Genomic DNA, 23,508 nt, shown 5'->3' on the forward strand with positions numbered 1-23,508 from the left:
AAATCAGTGCCAGATAATCGCAGACATAAAAAAATAAATGCATAACATAAAATTAAGGAACTCAGAGATTCTATACCACAGTTTTTCTGTGTCCAAATGCTGATAGTGACTAGACTATAAATATTTTCAGAAAAGCTTTTTGGATAGTGTTGCCAAATCTTAAATATATATATTTGGATACTTTTTTAGTCTATAAATCATGCATCAAGACTGTGGATCCTCCTCAAATATCTTTTCACAATTTGTTGTCAAGTATGGGAAAGGCAGGTGGGATTTGAAACACTATTCTGTTAAGGGTTTGAATGGCTGGGATTGCCAAGCCAAAGAATCCAAGTTATAACGCAGTGTTCTAGGAGAAGTATTACAGAATATTCTACTCCCTTAATGTAGAACACATATTGATTTGCCTCTCTTTATAACTGCTTGTATTTATTAGAGAGTTTCTGTATGACACTACAGATTTACCTCTGAGACTGTTTGCCCTGGGGAATAGTCCCCTGTCTTGTTAGACTTGAGCTTCTCACCTTATTGTGGGAGTATACATAATGCACGATGGAATCATTAGGTGGAATCAGCTTGAACTGAATTTTAGGAAGGAAACATGTTTATTCTGTATTGTTATTTCCTATTATGAAGTTTCAAATCAACAAGACCGACAAACTGTTATTTCCAGACGCCTTTTTTAACATAGAGTGCCTGAGATGAGAATCAGCTGATGATGATTTGCCTAGTTTGGTTTTCAAGTTTGCCACTTGGCACATGGTCTGAAACAGTTCACCGAATGTACCGAGCAACACAGAGATCTACTTTCAGGCAGCAGTTCACTTATGCCCAATCTAGGTGATGTTTGACCTGGATCTGTATACAGGAAGATTCTCCATAGGCTTTTTTTTTTTTTTTTCCAATATGCTATTAAAGATCGGGCGGTTTTTAATGCTTTGACAGAATCCTCATTCTTCTCTACTGCCTTTGGTCTTTGTTTTTTAGCAACTTTAAATGAATTTGTTGCAAATCTTCTGCCTTTATATATGATGAAAAATAATTAAGGTGCCTACAATTAATAAGTTAACTGGACAGTTGAGTCAAACTACCTGTGAAAACTGTTGAATTCTCCATTGTATGTCAGCATGATATCAAGCAGCACTAAAATGTATCACCATTTAGATCTAACCAATATATGACTCAGTTAAACAAAATGTGCTAATCAGAGTCTTCACTGCCATGTGTGTTGAAGTGAATACATGAAGTTTAGCCAGTAAAGAAAAAGAACAAAGAGGAACAAGTAGGAACTAGATTTACTTGTGATTAAGGAAATACCTCTGTTTTCCATGCATAAGTAATTATTATTCTCATCACACTGTGGTGTAAAGAGGAAATGAATGATGAGTAAATGAATACCGAATAAATAAATTAATGATGAATAAATGAATAAGGCAGCTTAAATGCACACACTTTTAATAAATATTGTGTAGTTTGGGGCATTGGTACCTGAAACTTACGTAAAAGTTTTAGATCTTGCTGTATGTTTATGCAAATGTTTATGCTCACAAAATCTTAAGATGCTTTTGATTTCATAACGATATGGGACATTACTAGGCAATGTTCATCTAGAATTCCAAGGGAGTTACAGTAGAAGAAATACTTCTCTCTTCTCTCAAATGTTTGGAAATGTTCTTCTAACATTACTACAAAGGTCTTGTATAAATTTATCACAAAGCCAGAACATGGGTTAGAATAGTAGAACAGAATACAGGAGCAAGGAGCACCTCAAACTTGGAAACCATCCTTGCCACTAATGCTACCCTGAAGGACTAGAAAGAGGGAGGTCCTCATGAGAAGCCCTAACCCTTACCCACTTTCACATATCCAAAATAGGCGTATTTAGTTGGTATTATGGTTAGGATAAAGAGACTTCTGTTTTCAAAGTTGGTCACCCCATTTTCACCTCAAACAGTCTTCAAAATGCAGCTCAGATATCTTTTCTTCTGTGAAGGCTTCTTTGGCCCATCTAAATAAAGTTGTCACTTCCTGTTTTTTGTCACCAGAGTGCCTAGAACTTATCACAAATATACTACTTATTCTCCTATACTGCATTTATTTGTTTTTCTTGTCTGTGTTACCCTCCCTATCTCCTACCACCAGACTCTGAGTATCTTGAGAGGCAAACACATGTTTTGTGTAATTCTTACCAAAGATCCTAGAAAAGAGGCTTGCATCTGGTGCCCAGTAAATATCTGAATGCTTGAGGAAATGAAGTGTGAAGGTCATCACACATTAGAAAGGAAACTGTCTGAATGATTGAAACATAATGATATTTCATAAACTTCTTTTTTCCCTGGCCCTAGACAAGTTTTGGTAAATGTCACTTTTTCTAATCTACCTGTCAGTCTCCAATTATCATTGAATCATGCTTGACCTTATCAGTGAAATAAAGTGTTTCCTTTTTATATGAATATTTTAGTTTTTCTTTGAAACTGGCATTTCACATGACTGTTGTAAAACTTGTGTAGATGGTATGTAGAAAGTATATAGAAGGTACGAGCATTCTTTTTCTAAATTTTGGCTTATAAATGACTCCATTTTATTTTGGGAAGTATACTTTGAGGGGCTACCAAATACCAATAAGTTACAAATCTCATGAGGGTATATTTCCTATTTTCTCTGAGGCTGACTTCATATGGTTCTGTCTGAAGTCATCCCTGTACACTGACTCCTAAAATTATTGAGACATTTAGTAAGAGTTTTGGATTCCTGGTGAGAGCTAAATGAAGATTTACATAAATATGTCATATAATGAGACAGAACTACTGTGCTAAATCTTCTTTGTTATGGATGGAAAAACATTTCTTATTGGCAGCCCCTTGTCTAATACTGATATCAGAAGGTTCTCTTGCGCCATGTTATTTAGCAGTTAATAGTATCGATTATACAATCATCTGAGTGGCATAGTCGGTTGAACATGGACTCTTGGTTTCAGCTCAGGTTGTGATCTCATGGGTGTTGAGATGGAGCCCCTCATGGGACTCCATGCTCAGCAGGGAGTCTGCTTGAGATTCTCTCCCTCTACACCTCCCCCAATTGCTCTTTCTCTCTCTCTTTAAAATAAGTAAATATTTTTTAAAAAACAGTATGGATCATACAGCCAGAAGACCTGGATTCAAATCCTGGATTTGCTACGTGTGATATTGGGCAAATTATATGAGTGTTCATCAAACTTCATGGGCTTAAATTCTGGTTTCATTTCTTTTTTTCATTTTAAGATTTTATTTATTTACTCATGAGAGACATAGAGAGACAGGGAAGCAGAGACACAGGCAGAGGGAGAAGCAGGCTCCATGCAGGGAGCCTGACATGGGACTTGATTCCGGGACTCTAGGATCACGCCCTGGGCTGAAGGCAGGCGCCAAACCGCTAAGCCACCCAGGGATCTCTTGTTTCATTTCTTAATAACCTGTGTGACCTTGGGCAGGAGCTTTGCTCTCAATGTCTTTCAGTTTTCTCTCATCTTTTTTTTTTCAGTTTTCCCATTTATAAAATGAGGATATTAATAATCATATGTCTCTCATGTGTGTTTATTAGGTGAATTCATTTTCTGATTATGTACAATTGTTTAGAAAAAGACCTGGAATATAGTGGGATATAAATGTTAGGTTATTCTACTAGAATGCGAGCTGCATAAGGACTTCATTGTCCGTTTTTGTTCACTGTTACATCCCCAGTAACTAGAATAGTGTCTAGCACGTGATAGGCACTTAACATATATTTATTGAATTAGTGTACATTGCTTTTCCTGTCTATGAAATGAGAATAATGAGAGTAGCTACCTTATAGAGTGTTTATGAGCATTAAAGGAGGTAATGCTTATGAAGAACATAACACAAGCTATTATCATTATTACTATACATACAGGGCCATAAGTAGTATTAGAATCCAAATATTTGTTCTTTCCCTATATCATCAAGCTATTCTGCTTTTTTGACTTGTAACTTTGATCTTAAGAGTTTTTAATCCTTCATTCTTCAGTGAACTTTCACTATTGTTTTTTAGCCTAATTAAGAAATTAATTTGCTTACTCCCACGGACATTTTCTGTCATAGATAAAGGCAAATATTATCCAAAATCTCATTACTGAATAATGAAAATGCTGATCCTTTAATGTTTCTTTTTTTATCTTCTTGTATTCTAGACATCTTTTGATTTCATCAACCTTTTGTGAAAGTTTCAGGTTGCCCAGCTGCTAAAGTGTACCATCTCCTATTCACTTTGTAAATCTGCTGAGTAAACAACCAAAACTTCATTGTAAAACTGAAAAATCACAAAGGCTTACCATTTATTTGTACTATGTTGACATTAACCAGGGGATGAGAGAAAAGATTGTATAGTTTGGATTTCATATTCAAGTCAAGGGTAATTGCCCAAGACTATTAAATACTTTTAGCGATCTGAAGTCAATAGAAATGTTGACTATATGGATTTGATCTCTCAGAACTTAAATATGAAGTTATTTTATGACAGGAAAGAACATATAATTTTAGGATTCTGAGAGTTGGTTTTGAATTAAAAAAACAAAATATATCCATAAATATTTCTATTTAGCATAGAATCATTGCTGTAAGGAAGAATAATTCACAGTGGCAAAAGTAATTGACTTCAATTGTGAAGACTGGAGTAGGAATCAATTTCCATGTTATCAAAAGCAAATGTATACTAAGAGGCTAGTCTGAACTAGCATGGCTCTAGAACCCTGAACAATTCTAGCAACCAATCATTTCTGGGTTGGCTGGAAAACACTATATGGTGACAGAATTGCCAGATGGGTACTTTTTCTGTTTCTTTTTAGCGTATCTACCTCCGGGCCTTGCTGTTTGTTTTCTCTACTACTTCTCTCAGGGACTTACTTCTTTTTCTTCCTTTCCCTTTATTAGATCATTTATATTCTCATCATCCTCACCTACATCATCTCTAGCATAGAAAAGGGCAGAGCTGCCAAAGCACAACTGTGTTCCTGATTGAATTAATCTGCAGTCTAGACACTATATAACTACTTTATGTAAGAACTGTTTTATATATCCACTTAAGTGACCAAGTCTCTATTTCAGGAATTAACTAATTTAATATACTTTAAAATTTTGGTGATTTTTTTTTTTTTGAGAAACTACTAAAACATCAGAGACATAAATGACATGTATTCTAGACCTGTTAGAATTGATGGCTATGATTTGATTTTAAAAAGCAAACAGGACAGCCCAGGTGGCTCAGCGGTTTAGCACTGCCTTCAGCCCAGGGTGTGGTCCTGGAGACCCGGGATCGAGTCCCACGTCGGGCTCCCTGCATGGAGCCTGCTTCTCCCTCTGCCAGTGTCTCTGCCTCTCTCTCTCTCTCTCTCTCATGAATAAATAAATCTTAAAAAAAATAAAATAAAAAATTTAAAAAAATTAAAAGCAAACAGATTTAACATTGGTATATAGTTAGAATAAACAATATGGTTCTATTTTCAATATTTATTCTCTCTTGAATCAAATAATTTACTGTCTAGTTCATACTCTATCATCTATTTTTGTATAAGTATACGTGGTATGAGACACCTGTGATACAGTATACAGGGCATTGAACCTGAAGTCAGAGCCCCTGAATTTGAGTCATGTTCTGCCACTTTTTAAAAAAATTTTATTTATTTATTCATGAGAGACACAGAGAGGGGCAAAGACACAGGCAGAGGGAGAAGCAGGCATCATGCAGGGAGCCTAATGTGGGACTCTATCCCAGGACTTCAGGATCACACCCTGAGCCAAAGGCTGGCGCTGAACCTCTGAGCCACCCAGGCGTCCCTTATTCTGCCACTTTCTAATTAAGCAAGTAATTTAATGTTATTGAGTCTTTACTAGATCATTTGTAAAGAAGAACTAATGATGGCATTCTCGGGGTTTACGTAAGAATTAAGGAGCATAATTGGTGTGATACATTTCATATTCAACGAATAGAATGCTATAATAATATATGCCAGCTATATTTATATATATTTTCTTCAAAAAGACGATTTTTATATTTAATGGTAGAACCTATTTTCAAGGCTACATTGTGCTTTTAGAAGGTAATTTATTGTGTATATTTGTGACTCACGTTTTCTCTGATTATATTTGGATGAATAAGAAAGTTCTAAATAATTCAAATATAAGATTATAATGATTCTGGAGTTACACTTAGTTTTATATAATGAAACTATCTAATGGCCCATCATTTGGGAACTACATCCAAAGCCATCTGAATATGTATTCTGGTATGGAGGAGGGACATGTGTAATCTTTTATCAGTGATAAAAATGGTTTATTTTTTATGTGAATTTTTAAATTCCTTTGGGAGTAGGAGTACTTATATCCAAATGCAATAAGAAATAATCAACTTGCTGAAAATCTGTAAACCAAAACTATGATTTATATAATATTGATTATACATAGGCAAGCAATTGAGCATAGGACAAAAAGAAGTAGAATTATAAATGTTCTCAATAAGTTCAGTGTATGCCACAAACTGTCATTCAAGACTAGAAGCCTCTATCTATGATTGTGCTTTGTCTCTTTAATCCCCCTGTGCCAACATTCTGCTTTTTCCTTAAAGCTTTCTTCTTGAAATAAGGTGATTTTCTTCTTTCTTCTTTAGTTCTCCCTACTTCTCCTTATGCCATTATCTCTAAGATTCTAACTATAGGAAAAAATATCAAAAAGCTTCCCCAGGACAACTATGTTCTAAAACTCTAAGAGGGAATTATACTCCATCAGAAATAGGTGCGTCTGGACTATTCTCGACTAACTTCATGGTCCAGAAAGCCAGTTCATTGACACAGAGAGGCAGGGCCCAAACAACTCAGACATGACCACCGTTTCAGGTTTTATATTCCCTTTTCCCCTGCAATCACCAGTAGAAACCCAAGATATTCCCCTCCAAAGTTACTTTCAGCTGTCATTCTGATGTCCCTGGATGCCAAAATAAGAGTTTCCACCCTTGGCCAATTTGTTTTTCTAGGATTCTCCTACTGAGGCCTTCTTCCTTGATACTTCCCTCTTGACCCACTCTGACCGACCTTTTTTTAAATTAGACTGTCCTATCCCTCTTTTTTTTTCCTCATTTGCATTTATCCCCTTTTTAACACTATGTAATTTACTGATTTACTGTATCTGTCTCCCCTACTAGAATGTAAGCTCCACAAGAGTAGGGATTTTTTTATCTGCTCTGATCATTATCGTGCCCTAACTGGTACCTAGCATATGCAAGGGGCTCAAGTGATATTGAGTGTGTGCTTGAACTCCCAGTACATCAAGCAAAGAACTTGTACATATATACTACCTAGGAAATATTTATTGTATGAAAGAACTATTTTTTTAATTTTTATTTATTTATGATAGTCACACAGAGAGAGAGAGAGAGGCAGAGACACAGGCAGAGGGAGAAGCAGGCTCCATGCACCGGGAGCCCGACGTGGGATTCGATCCCGGGTCTCCAGGATCGCGCCCTGGGCCAAAGGCAGGCACCAAACCGCTGCGCCACCCAGGGATCCCGAAAGAACTATTTTAGATGGTAACATTTACGTTTTACAAGACACTTTTGAAGTCCCCTATTACACATACCCAAGAATCCAGCCGAGACATGGTTAGGACTGGAATTGTTGTACCCTACCTTCCCACCCTCCCTAGATAAAGAAACTGAGAGTTTGAGTGGCTGGTGTAAGCCACAAAAAGTGGGATCATCTTCTGACTCCTAACAAAATGAAATTATGGTTGCTTCATAACCTGTGGTAGAGATTTGCAATATATAGAATGTGATGTGTTATTTCACTTCTAAACTGTTTTGTTTCTAGTATGTTTGTGTTGCTTCCAACTTCATGTTAAGAGGATGCTTTTATTTAGATGTTAAAGCCTTTCAGTGTTTACTGTCATTCTTAGCAACACCAGGTAGTAGATTTTTTTTTTTTTTTAAGATTTTCTTTATTTATTCATGAGAAACAGAGAGAGAGGCAGAGACACAGGCAGAGAGAGAAGCAGGCTCCGTGCAGGGAGCCTGACGTGGGACTCGATCCCGGGACTCCAGGGTCTCGCGCTGGGCCGAAGGCAGCCTCTCAAACGCTGAGCCACCGGGGCGCCCCTAGATTATTTAATTTAGAGGAAGAATGCGTTAAACGTCCTGAAATTAAAGCGAAGTTGATAAGCATCAAGGTACTTTTTTTAAGTGTTGGTACTTTTTCAGGCTTTTGGATTTTTTTTTTTTCCTCTGTTGACATTTTAAAAAATAAAGACAAGGCAAAAGAGAAGGCGTTAATGCTAGGGTTTTGTGGACTCTATTACAAATTGGGGAGCCTTGTGTTAGGATTTAAAGAAAATCTCAGTATTTCCCGTCTATGCTTGAGGAGCCTTAACAAATTGTAGGTGAAACTGGGGCAAAGGGCAAGTGCGTGCCCCCCGCGTCCCTGACGGATTCCCCACCGGCTGGGCGCAGGCGGCCGCGGGGGCTGCCCCGGGTGGAGTCGCCCCGGAGCCCGGCGCGCGCCCCGAGGCCGCCGCCCCCGCCCCCGCCCCGCCCCCGCCCCCGCCCCCGCCCCCGCCGCCGCTGATTGGCGGGAGCGCAGCAGCGCGGCGGCCCGCGGCGGGGAGGGGGCGGCCAGACTCCCGCAGCCGCCGCCGCCGGGATCCTCCGCCCGCCCCGCGACACCTCGGACTTGGCCGCCGGTCGCCGCGTCTCCGCCGCCACCGCCGCGCCCCCTCCGCCCGCCCCTCCGCAGCAAAGCGGGGGGCCCGGCAGCCGAGCCGGGCAGGCGGCGTCGGGTCCGGACCGGACCCCCAGGGCCCCGCCGCGCCGCCCGGCCCCCGAAGCGCCCGCGGTCGCCGCGCCCCAGCCGCCGAGACGCCTCGCATCTTGTACCGCGGGAAGAGCGGGTCCGCGTCCAAGATGGGCCGGCAGGGCCTGGGGGGCGCCGGCGCCGCGGGGCGCTCCATGCAGCGCTCCCAGAGCCGGAGCAGCCTCTCCGCCTCCTTCGAGGCGCTGGCCGGCTACTTCCCCTGCATGAACTCCCTGGAGGAGGACGAAGGAGGTGAGGCTGTCCGCGGGGGTCCCTGTGCGCCCCCCGCTCTCGGGGGCTGGAGGGGAGGCGGGGGGGGGGGGGGCGTCGTCCCTGCCCCGCCGGGCCCTCCCGCCCTCGCCGGCTCAGCGGCCGCGCTCGTCGGTGCTCGGAACCAGGGCTCCACCAGCGCGGACTTGGGGAACCGCTTTCCTAGAGAAGTTCATCAGCGTCAAGTGCTGGCGAGTCGGGCGAGGGGCTAGTCTGGGGGGAGGCAAGGCTGCAGCCGCCCGGTGAACCCCTCTATGCTTTTGTTTGCACCCGCAGCCTCCGCGTTAGCATATGGCCTGGAGGACCGAGTACTCAGAAATCAAGGGGAGAGGCGGCAGGAACTTTGAAATGGGAATCTCAGCGTGTGTAAATTCAAGATCCAGATGAGGGAAGAGGTGATACAATGGACAGGTCAAAGGTTGACGGTACTAGAGGCTGGTTTTTGCTCTGGACACTGGAAACCGTTCCCAGGGCATGCAAGGTGCTGTCAGCCTTACCGTGGGTTGTCTATCCCTGGGGTTAAAGGATGTCAGTATAATTAAGCTAAAGAGGAAAAACTCACTCCTTAAACTTCTCACCAAGTGATATTTAAGACCTTCATAAAGTTTTGAGTAACACAGCATAGGTTTTCTTCTTGAAGGACTTTCCAATAAGACTTAACAACTAACACAAAAAAAATATGATTTGTAAATCAAAGTAAAAATTGCTGAATAGTGGCGTCCCAACATTTGAAATACTGTTTATTAATTTATTCATATGCTGGTTGCAAACCGTGTTCGTGTTTATGCGTATGTCCAGAGTAGGCTAGTTATCATCATCATGTTAACTCTATTATTGTATGTAATAGTTTATTCTGCCTTTATTCTGTGACAATCAATGACGTCTTATCAAGATATCTGCACTGAACCCTGATTTAGAAGAAACTAACTACCTGCTTGGAGAAGAGGTAGAAATAATTTTTCTTTTCCCTATTTTTCCCAGTGGAGGGACAGAGAGCTGGAAGATGAGAGGATGAACAATGTCTGGAAAGTGGTCTTCAAAAGAATTCACTAGTTAGAGCTGTCCAGGTTTCTTCTAGCTTACTGCTGCAATATCAGTTTGCTATAGATCACTAAAGGTCTAATAGTAGGGTACTTCCCTAGTTGTGTTCCCTAAAACACAACTTTTAATTTTCATACTAATGCTTTGCTGGTTTTGTTTGTACATTTACATTTCACTTGTTTTCTATAATTAAATGTTTAAAATCTCCAGAAATGTAAACAAATCAAGAAATTAGAAAATCACATTGGGTGAATGAATGGTCACAACTGTAAGCTAAAACTTTCGGTATTTATTATGAGCCAGGCACTGTTCAAAGAACTTAACTGTATTTACTCTTTTAAGTCCACAACAATGTTATGAAACAGTATTTTTATTATCTCTGTTTCACAAAGAGGAAACTGAGGCAGAGAGAAGTTCAGAACTTCCCCATGGTCAATGTCACCCAAGTAGTAGGCAGTAGAGTTGAATATGAACCCAGGCAGTTCACAACACCACCTATGCACCCGACTCTGGGCTATACTGGATTATTATTTGCATATACTTGGTCACAGTCACATACCTAGCAAGTGGTGAAGCTAGAACTCAAACATAGCTGTGCCTGAAAATACATATTTAAATAAAACAAGTTATTATAGACTCAATTTTTAATTTTTATACCAAGTCTTCAGTCTTGAGTTTGCTTCAGACAAACTATCATCATCCTTCACTAAGTTATAACCAGAATTGTTGAATTTATAAAATACCATCCTAAAAAGACAGGGGAAGCTTACATAAACATGAGAATTTTCAAAATTCTTAAGTACATTCATTTAACCTTGGCATACACAGACCTGTCCCGAAGGAAAATCCCATGTCTACACATGGGACATTGGAACAGATTTCTGCCCCACAAATGGTTTATAGAGTTGCCAAGACAAAATGTTACATAAGGAAGCCAATGTTTTCAAAATAAAGCATATAGTTCTCTATAGGTAACTAGAGAGGAAGCTCTCCCCATAAATGAACAGTTTTTCCACTGGGCTACGGTCATTTATACTTATTGTTTTGCAGTATTCCTACCATCCTTGAAAGTCCTGAGACTTTGTAGAGTATTTCAATATACTCTGCAGAGTTGTAAAAGTTAGAAATCACTGCCCTGGAGCAGTGCTTCCCTCCATTTTTTTTTCTATTGAGACACCCACAAGGGGACGCATGTGGACAACATACTCTCATAAGCTTATTCGGGAATATGTTATTATTCTATGAGAATAATAAGATTCTGTTATAACTGCGAGACCCATTCTAATTTGTAAAGAAAAGTAAACCATCACAACAGATGATTTTCATTCTGGTTGAGAACAACTTGTCTAAGAGAACAGTGTAATCTGACTCATGAAACTGATTTCAAATTAGTCTGATTTTAAAGTGATTCTCCCCCCCCCCCCCATTTTTGGTCTTTTCATAGCGCAGTAACTAGCTCAGATATACTCTACCTTCCAGTTCTATATTCTCATCTCATTCTTATGCTACACATCTGGACACTGCCATTCTGCACAAGAAGTACCAAGAAGCTTATTGAAAAACCATATTCTTTTCACTCACTTGTTCATTCAAAAATATTAGGGAGACTATTTGATGTATTAGAAGTAGTAGTCCTTGAATTAGTTGAATTATATTCCCTACCCTTTTAGAGCATACAGTCTAATGGAGATACATATTAATAGGAATAACTATATAATTATAACTGACCAGTGTTAGGAAGGCAAAGCACAGAGTGCAATAAAAATTATAAGAAAACATAATATAGGAGTTAAAGAAGGGTGTCCTGAGAAAGTGAGAGTGAAATGTGACTTTGGACATCCATGATAGTTCTGAGTCCCTCACCTGCTGCAATCAGTGCCTTCCACGCACCTGTGAAAACAATTTGCTCAGAGCCCATGGCCAGGAAGTTGCTGAGCAGGATCCACAATCTGGCTCTGGAGTTTATAATCCTAACTACTCCGTGTATTGTTTCTTCATTATTCTGCTACATTTTCTAGGAACATGCTATGAAGTTGATGACCAGACACAGTACATTAATAATAGTTATCATTTATTGAGCACCCGTGTGCCACATTCCTTTGGTTTCATAATTCTTCAAGAAAGTTATTATTTTCAACATTTGACACATGTGAACACTGAGACTCAGAGACATTAACTTGGCCATGGATTATGAATTTCAATGGTGCTGACTTCATTGAGGATGAAAGGGGAATTACTCTGAGCAAAAGAAGTTAAGATTCTTGATTCTCAATCGGCCTTTGTAGCATCTTTTCTATATGCTTCTAGTTGTTTTTTATGTGATTTTTTTTTTGCTTCCTTGTCCCTAGATATATTCCAAATAACAATTCTCCAATTCTCTGAGTAGATTTTTTTCAGCAAAAGTAATAATAATAGTCCCTTACATGTTACTTAATGGTTTATGAATTATGTTTACTTATTTTATCATTGAATCCTTTAAGTATTAACTTCACTATATCAGCTACTTGCCCCAACATTGAATCCATGAGTCTACATCCCTAATGTAGGATATTTTTATGTGTAGAATTTTTAAACATTTCAGGTAATTCTAAGAAGAAATAAGTTCAAGAAAAAGTGATCATTCTTTTTTTTTTAAGATTTTATTTATTTATTCATGAGAGACACACTCCCACACACAGAGAGGCATAAACACAAGCTAAGGGGATCCCTGGGTGGCCCATCAGTTTAGCGCCTGCCTTCAGCCCAGGGCATGATTCTGAAGTCCCGGGATTGAGTCCCGCGTCAGGCTACCTGCGTGGAGCCTGCTTTTCCCTCTGCCTGTGTCTCTGCCTCTCTCTCTCTTTCATGAATGAATAAATAAAATCGTAAAAAATAAAAAATAAAATAAACACAGGCTGAGAGAGAAGCAGGCTCCCTTTAAGGAGCCTTATGTGGGACTGGGTCCCGGATCCTGGAATCACACCCTGAGCCAAAGGCAGATACTCAACTGCTGAGCCATCCACGTCTCCCAAAAGTAACCATTCTTAATAGGAAAAGCAGTCCCACAAATTCCCACCCATAGATTCAATGGCAAATGGTTATGGTGTTATAGTGTAAGAAAATGGCACATTTTCTAACACTTGATAGATCTGATTTCTCAGAGGCTATTTTAATGTTGTTACTTGTGGTTCTGGGTTCATGATTCTTGTTCAGCTATGTACATATAATATGTGACGAATTTGATTGGCTTGATTTTATGGCCTGTCTTCTTTGGTTAAAATATGGCTTGGCAGGGGGATCCCTTGGGTGGCTTCGCAGTTTAGCACCTGCCTTTGGCCCGGGCGCGATCCTAGAGTCCCGGGATTGAGTCCTGGGATCAAGTCCCACGTCGGGCTCCCGGCATGGAGCCTGCTTCTCCCTCTGCCTGTGTCTCTGCCTCTCTCTCTCCTATCTGTGTATTCTCATGAATAAATAAATAAAATCTTAAAATATATATATGGCTTGGCAATTATACAGAAGAGATCTTACTGATTTAATGCTGTTTAACTGAATAAATGAATTCATTTAATTTCTCTTACATGTTACTAGCTTGAAAATTAAATTACAAGAAAACCACCCAAGAAACAGCAATAGTTTTAAATCACCAGAAAAACTGAGAAATGTTTTTTTGCATATGATAGTGAAGCTATGAGGAATTAATATGAAAGGAACTAAAGAGACTAACACAAAAGACCTATTTAAGAGGCCATGCAACCAATAAAAAGAGTATAATAATTACTGTTTTAGTCTAATCTTTGTATATGGTTAATGATACAATTAATTCTTAGTAAGCAGTCCCATTTGATTAAAATGGAGTATAGCACCTTGCACGTGCTCTATTAAAATAAAAAATTCTTCATATACATAGATGTTATCCTAAGTACAGACATCGTGACTAACCAAGTATCTACTAAATGTCTATTAATTATAGTATATAGTTCTGCCATTCTTTTCAAAGTGAATATCGTTGTAACTGCTATCCATTTTATTTATACTGTTTTTAACATAATATGTGATCTAGACTTTTAAAAGTTCAGTGATCATAGTTTTTGCACATCTTCACAATGCCAATTTTGGGGGCAGATCCTAGATAGACAGTTTTAGTCTGAATATGTATCTTTTCTTAGGAGATCTTATTTTTCCTAGATTATGATTGATTATATATAATAAATAATTTTATAAATGAGTCCATATGATATTCAACAGTAACCCAATATTTTTATATTAGGTTTAAATTCCAGACAGATAAGATGAAGCAAAAAATTTTGGAATTAAAAAAATAAGTGAAAGAATAACTCCATTCAGAGTGCTTATTAAATATTACCTTTTTATATGAGCTTCAGAATTTTTCACTGGTAAGTGTCCAAACAGTATTTTTAAGGTAATTTAAAACTTTAATACAAAAGTCAAGTTTAACCCCAATTTGCTTTCATCCTTCAGTAGATTCACTAAATTCAGAGCTAGTAATGGGGATGAGTTTCCCTATGGAGAATGACTTACGAAAGAAACCCACTAGAAGGTGGTATTGCGTTGCTGCCAAGGACTATGGTTTAGTGTAAATACTTTCTATTGTTCTAAAGTAGGTCCTTATTACTGATCAGATGAGATCACTCTATACATTTGCTCTATCTCATAATGTAACAACGTTTGATACAGACGAGGAGACTTACCTAATGCTATGTATATATAATATTATTTTAATAATTGGAGGAAAAAAGCTATCATAAAAATGATAGGATCAGAGAAGGTTTTGAAGTACCATTTCTTAAGATTTAGGTTTTGCCTAATGAGACTATAATGAAAGGACTGTTTATTTTAGCTATTTTGGTGACCAGTTGTTCCCTTACTATCCTATGAATCAAGGCCAGGTAGGTACTATACATCAGTGAAATAGACCAGATGTAATACAAATGGGAAAAACAAGGACTCTGAAAAGCTGGAGAAAGGTTACCCATCCAAAAGGAATGGTGAGCACTCTATTCTAGCTAATTGATGCCAAATTGAATATCAGCCCAGCATTGGCAAACTTACTCTTCTTTTTTTCCCTAAGAGAAAAACTATAAATCTGGATGTTTCCTTAAAAACTTTAACTTTTACAACATTGGCAGCTAAATGAAAAAATATAAACATTATTTGGGCCAAACAAAACATAAACTGTTGACCAAATGTGTGCCACCAGTTGGCAACTTCTCCCAGGAACCGCTTTCTTCCTTCTCGTTCTTATTGTCATCTTGAGAGTTTAGGACCACATTCGCTCCTTTTTGAAATCTGAGAATCTCTCAAACCTGCTCTCTACCTTCTGTGTCTCCCTTCCAATCTAACTTCCTTGCCTCTGTGTCGATTCTCTTAAATATCATTCTTGATCTTGACACTACACTTTCTCCAAAAACTTCAGTAAATTCCCATCTCCTACTAGATAGTTTCTTTAGCCTGACATTCAAAGTCTTTTACAGTCGGTTTTTTATATATAGCATAGCTTCCTTGCCTTCTAAGGTCCTTTAGGAATCCAGCAACTCAATAAAACTAAGCCTTCTTGCCCTCTGCCTCCAAATTTTTGTTCATGCTTTTCTTTTTATTCTTCCTCTACCACTGTATATGCATCATATTTAATTACCCTTCAAAGCTCAGCTCATATATTGTCTATGAAGTTTTCAGAAACTATATAAGCTTCCGTAGGCAGAGAAAAGGGTGAAACGGGCTTGAAATATGAGCTCCACCTTTTCCTAGTTGTGTGAACTAAACAAGATACTTAATTTCCTTGAGCTTTAGTTTCCTCAGGTTTATGTGATATGTGCATAATAATACTCACCGTGGAGAGATGTTGTGAACTGCATTGTCATGGTTATTATTCCCTTATGATCCCGTATCAAAATATGTTTACCTTGTTCTAAACTAGATTTGTGCTGTTCAATATGGGAAGCACCAGTCACTTGGCTGTTTAAATTTAAATAGATTGAAACCAAATTAAATTAAAAATTATTTCCAGAGTCACATTAGCCACATTTTGAGTGCTCAGAAGCTACACATGACTAGTAACTACCATATTGGACAGTGCAGAATTACCGAACAATTTCCATCATTCACATAAAGCTCTATTGGACAGTACAGCTTCAGATAATAGCATTCATATAGCATTTAGAATATATTGCCGTGGATTTTCATTATGCATTTACTGACTTACCTCACCTACTAAATTGTAAAATCACGTAATAAGAAACTATGGGATCAAACATCACATATATTTATCTCCCACAGTTCCTTGCACCAAGTAAGTACTTAGCAAATATGTAGTGAATGAATAAATGAACAAGGAGCTGGTTGGTTTCTATGTTCATATCATAGAATAGAAAGAAGCTACTATAGCTGGAAGGGACCAGATTTCTTGAATAACTGTTTCTAATCTTGCAAGAACAAGAGTACTTCAAAGTCTTGTGCTATACCTACAAGTTGGGTACACTTAGCTCCACATAAACTAGGAACATATTTTTCTACTATAAATAACAAACCTGTATGCACTATGTTTCATTTAGGGTGTCTAGTTGTAATCAACAGAAACCAGGTCTAGCAATTTAGATGGAAAAGGTATTTGCTAAAGGATATTGAGTAGGTCACAGAATCTTTAGGAAGACTGGAGATCCTGTGCTAGGGTTTAGGAATGTTTCCCCAAACCATGCTACATAACTCATCTTACAGAACTCCCACTGCTGATTGGGACAGATAACAGTTTGTATTATTGTCAACCTTTGATGTTGAATCATTACCCACTGCTATAAGACCATTCTTGGAAATTATATATTGTGGCCACCACCCTCATTAGAATGGGAGCTTGTGGTGTCTCAGCTTCTTTGTTTCATTAACTTCAGGCTCAAAGTTTGAGCAGTAGTGTCTGATCAGCAGAACCTCAGTCATTGTTCATGCCCTATTTCCAGCCTATCAGACAGGCTGGAAAAAATGATACCAATTTTAGTGTCTACAATTAAAGGGTGGGTTATTTCTCACACATAGGAGAAGGGTTAAAATGTGAGACAAAAACATTAACAGATATCTACTTAATAATATAAAAAGAATTACTGGTGGAAAAAGCCCATTAAACCCAAACTAATTACCTATTTTTAATATTTCTAGATACTAGTTTGCTATTGGGTTATTTTCCTCTTTGCTCAGTAAGCATAAACAAATAAGATGGGAAAAATCTATACAAGAAGGCTAAGGTAAAGACTATAGCTCTCTTAATTTTAACTTTTTCTGCAGATTTGGCTACCCAAATATCCATGCACACTTTTATCTTGCATTTAGAGCATAGTCATCCCTCCTTAGAAAGACAGCCTTAAAACATCATTCATTTACTGCATGCAAATTGAAATCTAGGGGGCAGCCCTGGTGACTCAGTGATTTAGTGCTGCCTTCAGCCCAGGGCGTGATCCTGGAGGACCCGGATCGAGTCCCACGTCAGGCTCCTTGCATGGGGCCTGCTTCTCCCTCTGCCTGTGTCTTGGCCTCTCTCTCTCTGTGTCTCTCACAAACAAATAAATAAAATCTTAAAAAAATATTAAATCTAGGATCTTTGAGTGATATGTAGTTCTCTTTCTCATACTCAAATGGAGCTTTTCATGTCACAGTGACCGGTAAACCTAAAGCTAAGTTACCTGCTTAGAATACATTCAATTTAAATAGTAGAGTAGCAACAGGATAATGAAAATCAAAATTCTCATTTAGAAAGGAGAGAAGAGGGGGGCACCTCAGTAGCTCAGTCAGTTAAGCATCTCCCTTCTGCTCAGGTCATGATCTTAGGGTCCTGGAATCAAGCTCCAGTGAGGCTCTCTGCTCACTCTGCTCCCCAGGGAGTCTGCTTCTCGGTTTCCCTCTTCCCCCCACACTGGCTCGCTTTCTCTTTCTCAAACAAATAAATAAATAAAATATTTGTTAAAAAAGAATTGTGTTTAAAAAGAAGAAAGGAGAATAGGAAACATAAAAAAATGAATTAGCCACAATATCAAATCTCACTTGGGAGGAATTGCAAAAATTGACAGACTGCATTCCTTGGTTTACTCATCTGGCAACCTTGGTTCTGTTTTCTGCAAAGTATTTCTTTGCCTTTATTCTTCATTGGCCACAAAGATTTGCATTGAAGGGGGTAGGCTATATAGTATTAATAGCCTGTTTCTGCTAGTGCATATTAAGAAACTCAATAGTTACCTTGAGAGTTGAACAAACTTTCCTAAATGGCCTTAGTCCTTCAAAAATTCAATAGTCATGCAGTCTATTTAATTCCAGTCAGTTTCAAGTATGAGTAACTCCAGACAAACATCTCACGTGACAAAGATTTTTAAGCCTCAAGATTCTGTACCTTTAGTTTGTAGCTTCTGTGCCCTGCCTGCTTCTTTTGCTTTCAGCTTAGTGGCATCCACCTTGATATCACCTGAAAACAGTGGGTTTGTGTGGGAAGAAAACCCCTTAATCCGTTTTTTTTAATAATAAATTTATTTTTTATTGGTGTTCAATTTGCCAACATACAGAATAACACCCAGTGCTCATCCCATCAAGTACCCCCCTCAGTGCCTGTCACCCAGTCACCCCCACCCCCCACCCTCCTCCCCTTCCACCACCCCTGGTTCGTTTCCCAGAGTTAGGAGTCTTTATGTTCTGTCTCCCTTTCTGATATTTCCTACCCATTTCTTCTCCCTTCCTTTCTATTCCCTTTCACTATTATTTATATTCCCCAAATGAATGAGAACATATAATGTTTGTCCTTCTCCGATTGACTCATTTCACTCAGCATAATACCCTCCACTTCCATCCACGTTGAAGCAAATGGTGGGTATTTGTCATTTCTAATGGCCGAGTAATATTCCATTGTATACATAAACCACATCTTCTTTATCCATTCATCTTTTGATGGACACCGAGTCTCTTTCCACAGTTTGGCTATTGTGGACATTGCTGCTAGAAACATCGGGGTGCAGGTGTCCCAACATTTCATTGCATCTGTATCTTTGGGGTAAATCCCCAACAGTGCAACTGCTGGGTCGTAGGGCAGGTCTATTTTTAACTCTTTGAGGAACCTCCACACAGTTTTCCAGAGTGGCTGCACCAGTTCACATTCCCACCAACAGTGTAAGAGGGTTCCCTTTTCTCCGCATCCTCTCCAACATTTGTTGTTTCCTGCCTTGTTAATTTTCCCCATTCTCACTGGTGTGAGGTGGTATCTTATTGTGGTTTTGATTTGTATTTCCCTGATGGCAAGTGATGCAGAGCAATTTCTCATGTGCATGTTGGCCATGTCTATGTCTTCCTCTGTGAGATTTCTGTTCATGTCTTTTGCCCATTTCATGATTGGATTGTTTGTTTCTTTGCTGTTGAGTTTAATAAGTTCTTTATAGATCTTGGAAACTAGCCCTTTATCTGATACGTCATTTGCAAATATCTTCTCCCATTCTGTAGGTTGTCTTTTAGTTTTGTTGACTGTATCCTTTGCTGTGCAAGAGCTTCTTATCTTGATGAAGTCCCAATAGTTCATTTACACGTTTACTGCAATCCCTATCAAAATACCATGGACTTTCTTCAGAGAGTTAGAACAAATTATTTTAAGATTTGTGTGGAATCAGAAAAGACCCCGAATAGCCAGGGGAATTTTAAAAAAGAAAACCATAGCTGGGGGCATCACAATGCCAGATTTCAGGTTGTACTACAAAGCTGTGGTCATCAAGACAGTGTGGTACTGGCACAAAAACAGACACATAGATCAATGGAACAGAATAGAGAATCCAGAAGTGGGCCTTCAACTTTATGGTCAACTAATATTCGACAAAGGAGGAAAGACTATCCACTGGAAGAAGGACAGCCTCTTCAATAAATGGTGCTGGGAAAATTGGACATCCGCATGCAGAAGAATGAAACTAGATCACTCTCTTTCACCACACAGAAAGATAAACTGAAAATGGATGAAAGATCTAAATGTGAGACAAGATTCCATCAAAATCCTAGAGGAGAACACAGACAACACCCTTTTTGAACTCGGCCACAGTAACTTCTTGCAAGATACACCCTTCATCCATTTTGGTCAGCAATCTCTTTTTTCCCCTCTTGAATGTCAAAGCCCCACTTATTTATTCCTACAAGTTTCTTCCTGCAAGTTTAGGATAATTTCACTTTATTCCAGTCATTTTTCAAATAAGGATTTCTATGGCATTTTACAGTTTTCAAAACTATTTCACATAGATTATAATATCTTCGTTCATCACTACTTGGGCCTCTCTGTTCTATTTCATTGATCTATTTATTCTTTCACCAATATGATATTGTCTTGATTACTGTAGCTTTATGTAAGTCTTGAAATTTGATAGTGTCAGCCCTCCAGCTTTATTCTTTGCCTTCAGTATTGTGTTGGCCATTCTGGGTCTTTTGTCTCTCCATAATAAGCTTTACGATCTTGTCAATATCTACAAAATAACTTGCTGGGATTTTGATTGAGAATGTGTTGAATCTATAAATCAAGTTGAGAAGAACTAACATCTCAACAATATAAAGCTTTCATATTCCTGAACATGGAATATCTCTCAACTTATTTAGCTTTGATTTCATTCATCAGAGTTTTGTAGTTTTCCTCATACCTAATATTATTTCACTTTTTTGTATGTTCATATAAATGTTATTTTTCTTTAATTTCAAGTTCCATTTGTTCATTGCTGGGATATAGGATAGAAATTGACTTTTGTTTATTAATCTTGTATCCTGCAACCTTGCTATAATAATTTATTATTTCCAGGAATTTTTATATCTGTTTTTTTTTTCAGATTTTCTATATAAGCAATCATATCATCTGTAAGCAAAAACAGTTTTATTTATTCTTTCTCAATCTGTATAGTTTTTATTTCCTTTTTTGTCTTAGTGCAGTAGCTAGAATTTTCAGTATACTGTTGAAAGAAGTTATGAGAAAGAACATACTTGTTTATATTGAATCTCGGTGGGAAAGCTTCGAGGTTCTCCTATTAAATTTAATGTTGGCTTTAAGTTTTTTATAGATCTTTTTTATCAAGTTGAGAAAGCTCTTCTCTATTCCTAGTTTACTGAGTTTTTATCATGGATAGATGTTGGATTTTGTCAAATGTTTTTTCTAGATCTATTGACATGATCATGTGATTTTTCTTTTCTAACGTGTTGATGTGATGTTTCACATTAATTAATTTGTGAAAATTGAACCAGCATTGCATAAGTGAGGTAAATCCCACTTCATCATGGTGTATAATTCTTTTTATACATTGTTGGATTTGATTTGCTAATGTTTTGTTGAGGATTTTGCATCTGTTTTCATGGGAGATACTGATCTGTAGTTTTCTGTTCTTGTGAGAATGTCTTTGTTTTACAGATGAGGATCAAGATACAAAAGGGTCAAGGTCTTCTCAGCTCACATGTTGGCAAATCCATAATTTTTCACTATGTATTTAATACTCTTTGATTACCATGGCATCATTTGGTGAAATCTCCCCTTTTTATTGTGGATAGATCCAAAGTGACATGTTGAGAGATCAAAATGCATATTTATATAATAAGGAAGAGCTACTTCTGGCACATCTTTGAATTTCATCATAAATACATTTTTTTCATCCTTATGGTAATTCTTTTAAAGTTTTACATTTTAATTCCAGTATGGTTAGCATACAGTGTTATATTAGTTTCAAGTGTACAATGTAGTGATTCAACAGTTCTATACATTACTCAGTGCTCATCAAAGTGTACTCTTTAATCCCCATTCCCTATTTCCCTACCCGCCTCCTCTCTGGCAATCATCAGTTTGTTCCTTATAGTTAGGAGGCTGCTTCTTTTTTGCCATCACATTCTTAAAGTCAGAATTTAGTAATAAAATTAACATTTTTCCATATATGATAAAACAAGAAAGTATGAATGATCTGTATCTTAACAGTGTTCATAGAATAATTCAAGTTTATTTGGACATGCAGTGATAACATGAGATAAGGGTTTCAAGTCATTGATTACCCTGGAATCAGAAATTAGTGTCCAAAATAGTAAATAAAATAAAGCCTATTTGAGAAATAAGCATTGGCTTTGACGTTGCTAGGGTTTCAGTTCAAGTTTCACCTGTATCACCTGCCAGCTCATGTAAAGTGACAGTACTAATAACCACCATACAACACTGTTATGAGGACTAGAGGCAGGTAGATTTTATATACAAATCATCTCCACATAGAAGTAAGTCAAGACACAGAAGCTTGCTTTCTTTCTTTCTTTCTTTCTTTTGAATTTAGCAACTGAATTTTTCCCAACTTTTATTGTGAAATATTTTATATTTAGAAAAAGAAAAGTAGTACAGTGAACATCCACTATATAGATGGACCAATTTTTAATTGACTTTATCTTTCCTGTCTTTCCCCTGCTTTTCTCTCTCTCTCTCTCTCTCTCACACACACACACACACACACAATATGTATTTTTGCTAAACATTTGCGAGTTAGGTAAGTTGCACCATATATCTCCTAATTTTTTTTAAAACTACATAAACAATAAAATTAACAAAAAATGTCTATCACCTAATATTTCCTCCATATTTAATTTTTTCAATTATCCCAAAATTGTTTCTTATGGCTAAAATTTTGTTATGTGTTTTTTTCCTCAATCCAGGATCTAGTCAAAGCTTATTCATCACATTTGGTTGTTAATGCATAATCTAAAACAGTACTTTTACCTTTTGTTTTTCATGATACTGGTTTTAGAAGAGTCCAGAGTTGTCTTACAGGATATTTAACAATCTGGATTTGTCTGATTGTTTTCTCTATTTTCTGTGTTTCTTGTAGACTGGACATTAGATCTAGAGACATGGTTAATTTCAGTTTAAGTGCTGCAGGAGATGTAAACTTCATACATCCATCAGTAAACACAATATCAAGTTCTCTCATGCTTAGGCATGCTAAGTTTGATCACTTGGTTTAAAGATGACTACCAAAATAAATAAATAAATAAATAAATAAATAAATAAATAAATAAATATGATTACCAGTTTCCCTCAAAGGAGGAGATGTAAATTTCCCTTTATAATTACTAAGTAATCTCTGAGATAATACTTTGGTACCATGTGAATGGTTTCCCAAAAACATCTCATCAAATGATTTTAACATCCAGTGCTAATCCTTGCCTGAATCATTACCTTGGAAAAAGTGATTTTAATTTAGTTTTTATCTGAAACATAATTGAGCTTATTTTAATAAACTGCTTAAAAATATGTCTATTAATTCTGTCCTTTTACATTATACCGTACAGAATTTAGTATTGATAATTTATTTTCATATATTCAGTATTAATTATTTATGACATGCATATTTTCTATTTTTATATATAGA

At 37.7% G+C, this 23,508-nt stretch overlaps 1 protein-coding gene and 1 pseudogene across 46 annotated transcripts in view; one reads left to right on the forward strand and one right to left on the reverse strand.

Moving 5' to 3' along the window:
- The window catches only part of LOC102154253, a 35,917-nt pseudogene extending 27,014 nt beyond the window's left edge, over positions 1–8,903 (reverse strand).
- Positions 1–23,508, forward strand: part of RIMS2 (regulating synaptic membrane exocytosis 2) — a 591,823-nt gene that overhangs the window by 551,263 nt on the left and 17,052 nt on the right. Inside the window, exon 1 of one of the 46 annotated variants that reach the window (XM_038555306.1) lies at positions 8,885–9,079. The exons of 44 other annotated variants lie outside the window; for them this stretch is intronic. In XM_038555306.1, coding sequence (XP_038411234.1) covers positions 8,938–9,079 — 142 coding nt within the window. In that variant the 5' untranslated portion in view covers positions 8,885–8,937. Of the gene's footprint in view, positions 1–8,884; positions 9,080–9,556; positions 9,579–23,508 lie in introns of those variants that run through there. One more of the 46 variants, XM_038555307.1, reaches the window with a different exon arrangement.

This window comes from Canis lupus, chromosome 13, assembly GCF_011100685.1.
Source record: "Canis lupus familiaris isolate Mischka breed German Shepherd chromosome 13, alternate assembly UU_Cfam_GSD_1.0, whole genome shotgun sequence".
Lineage (NCBI taxonomy): Eukaryota > Metazoa > Chordata > Mammalia > Carnivora > Canidae > Canis > Canis lupus.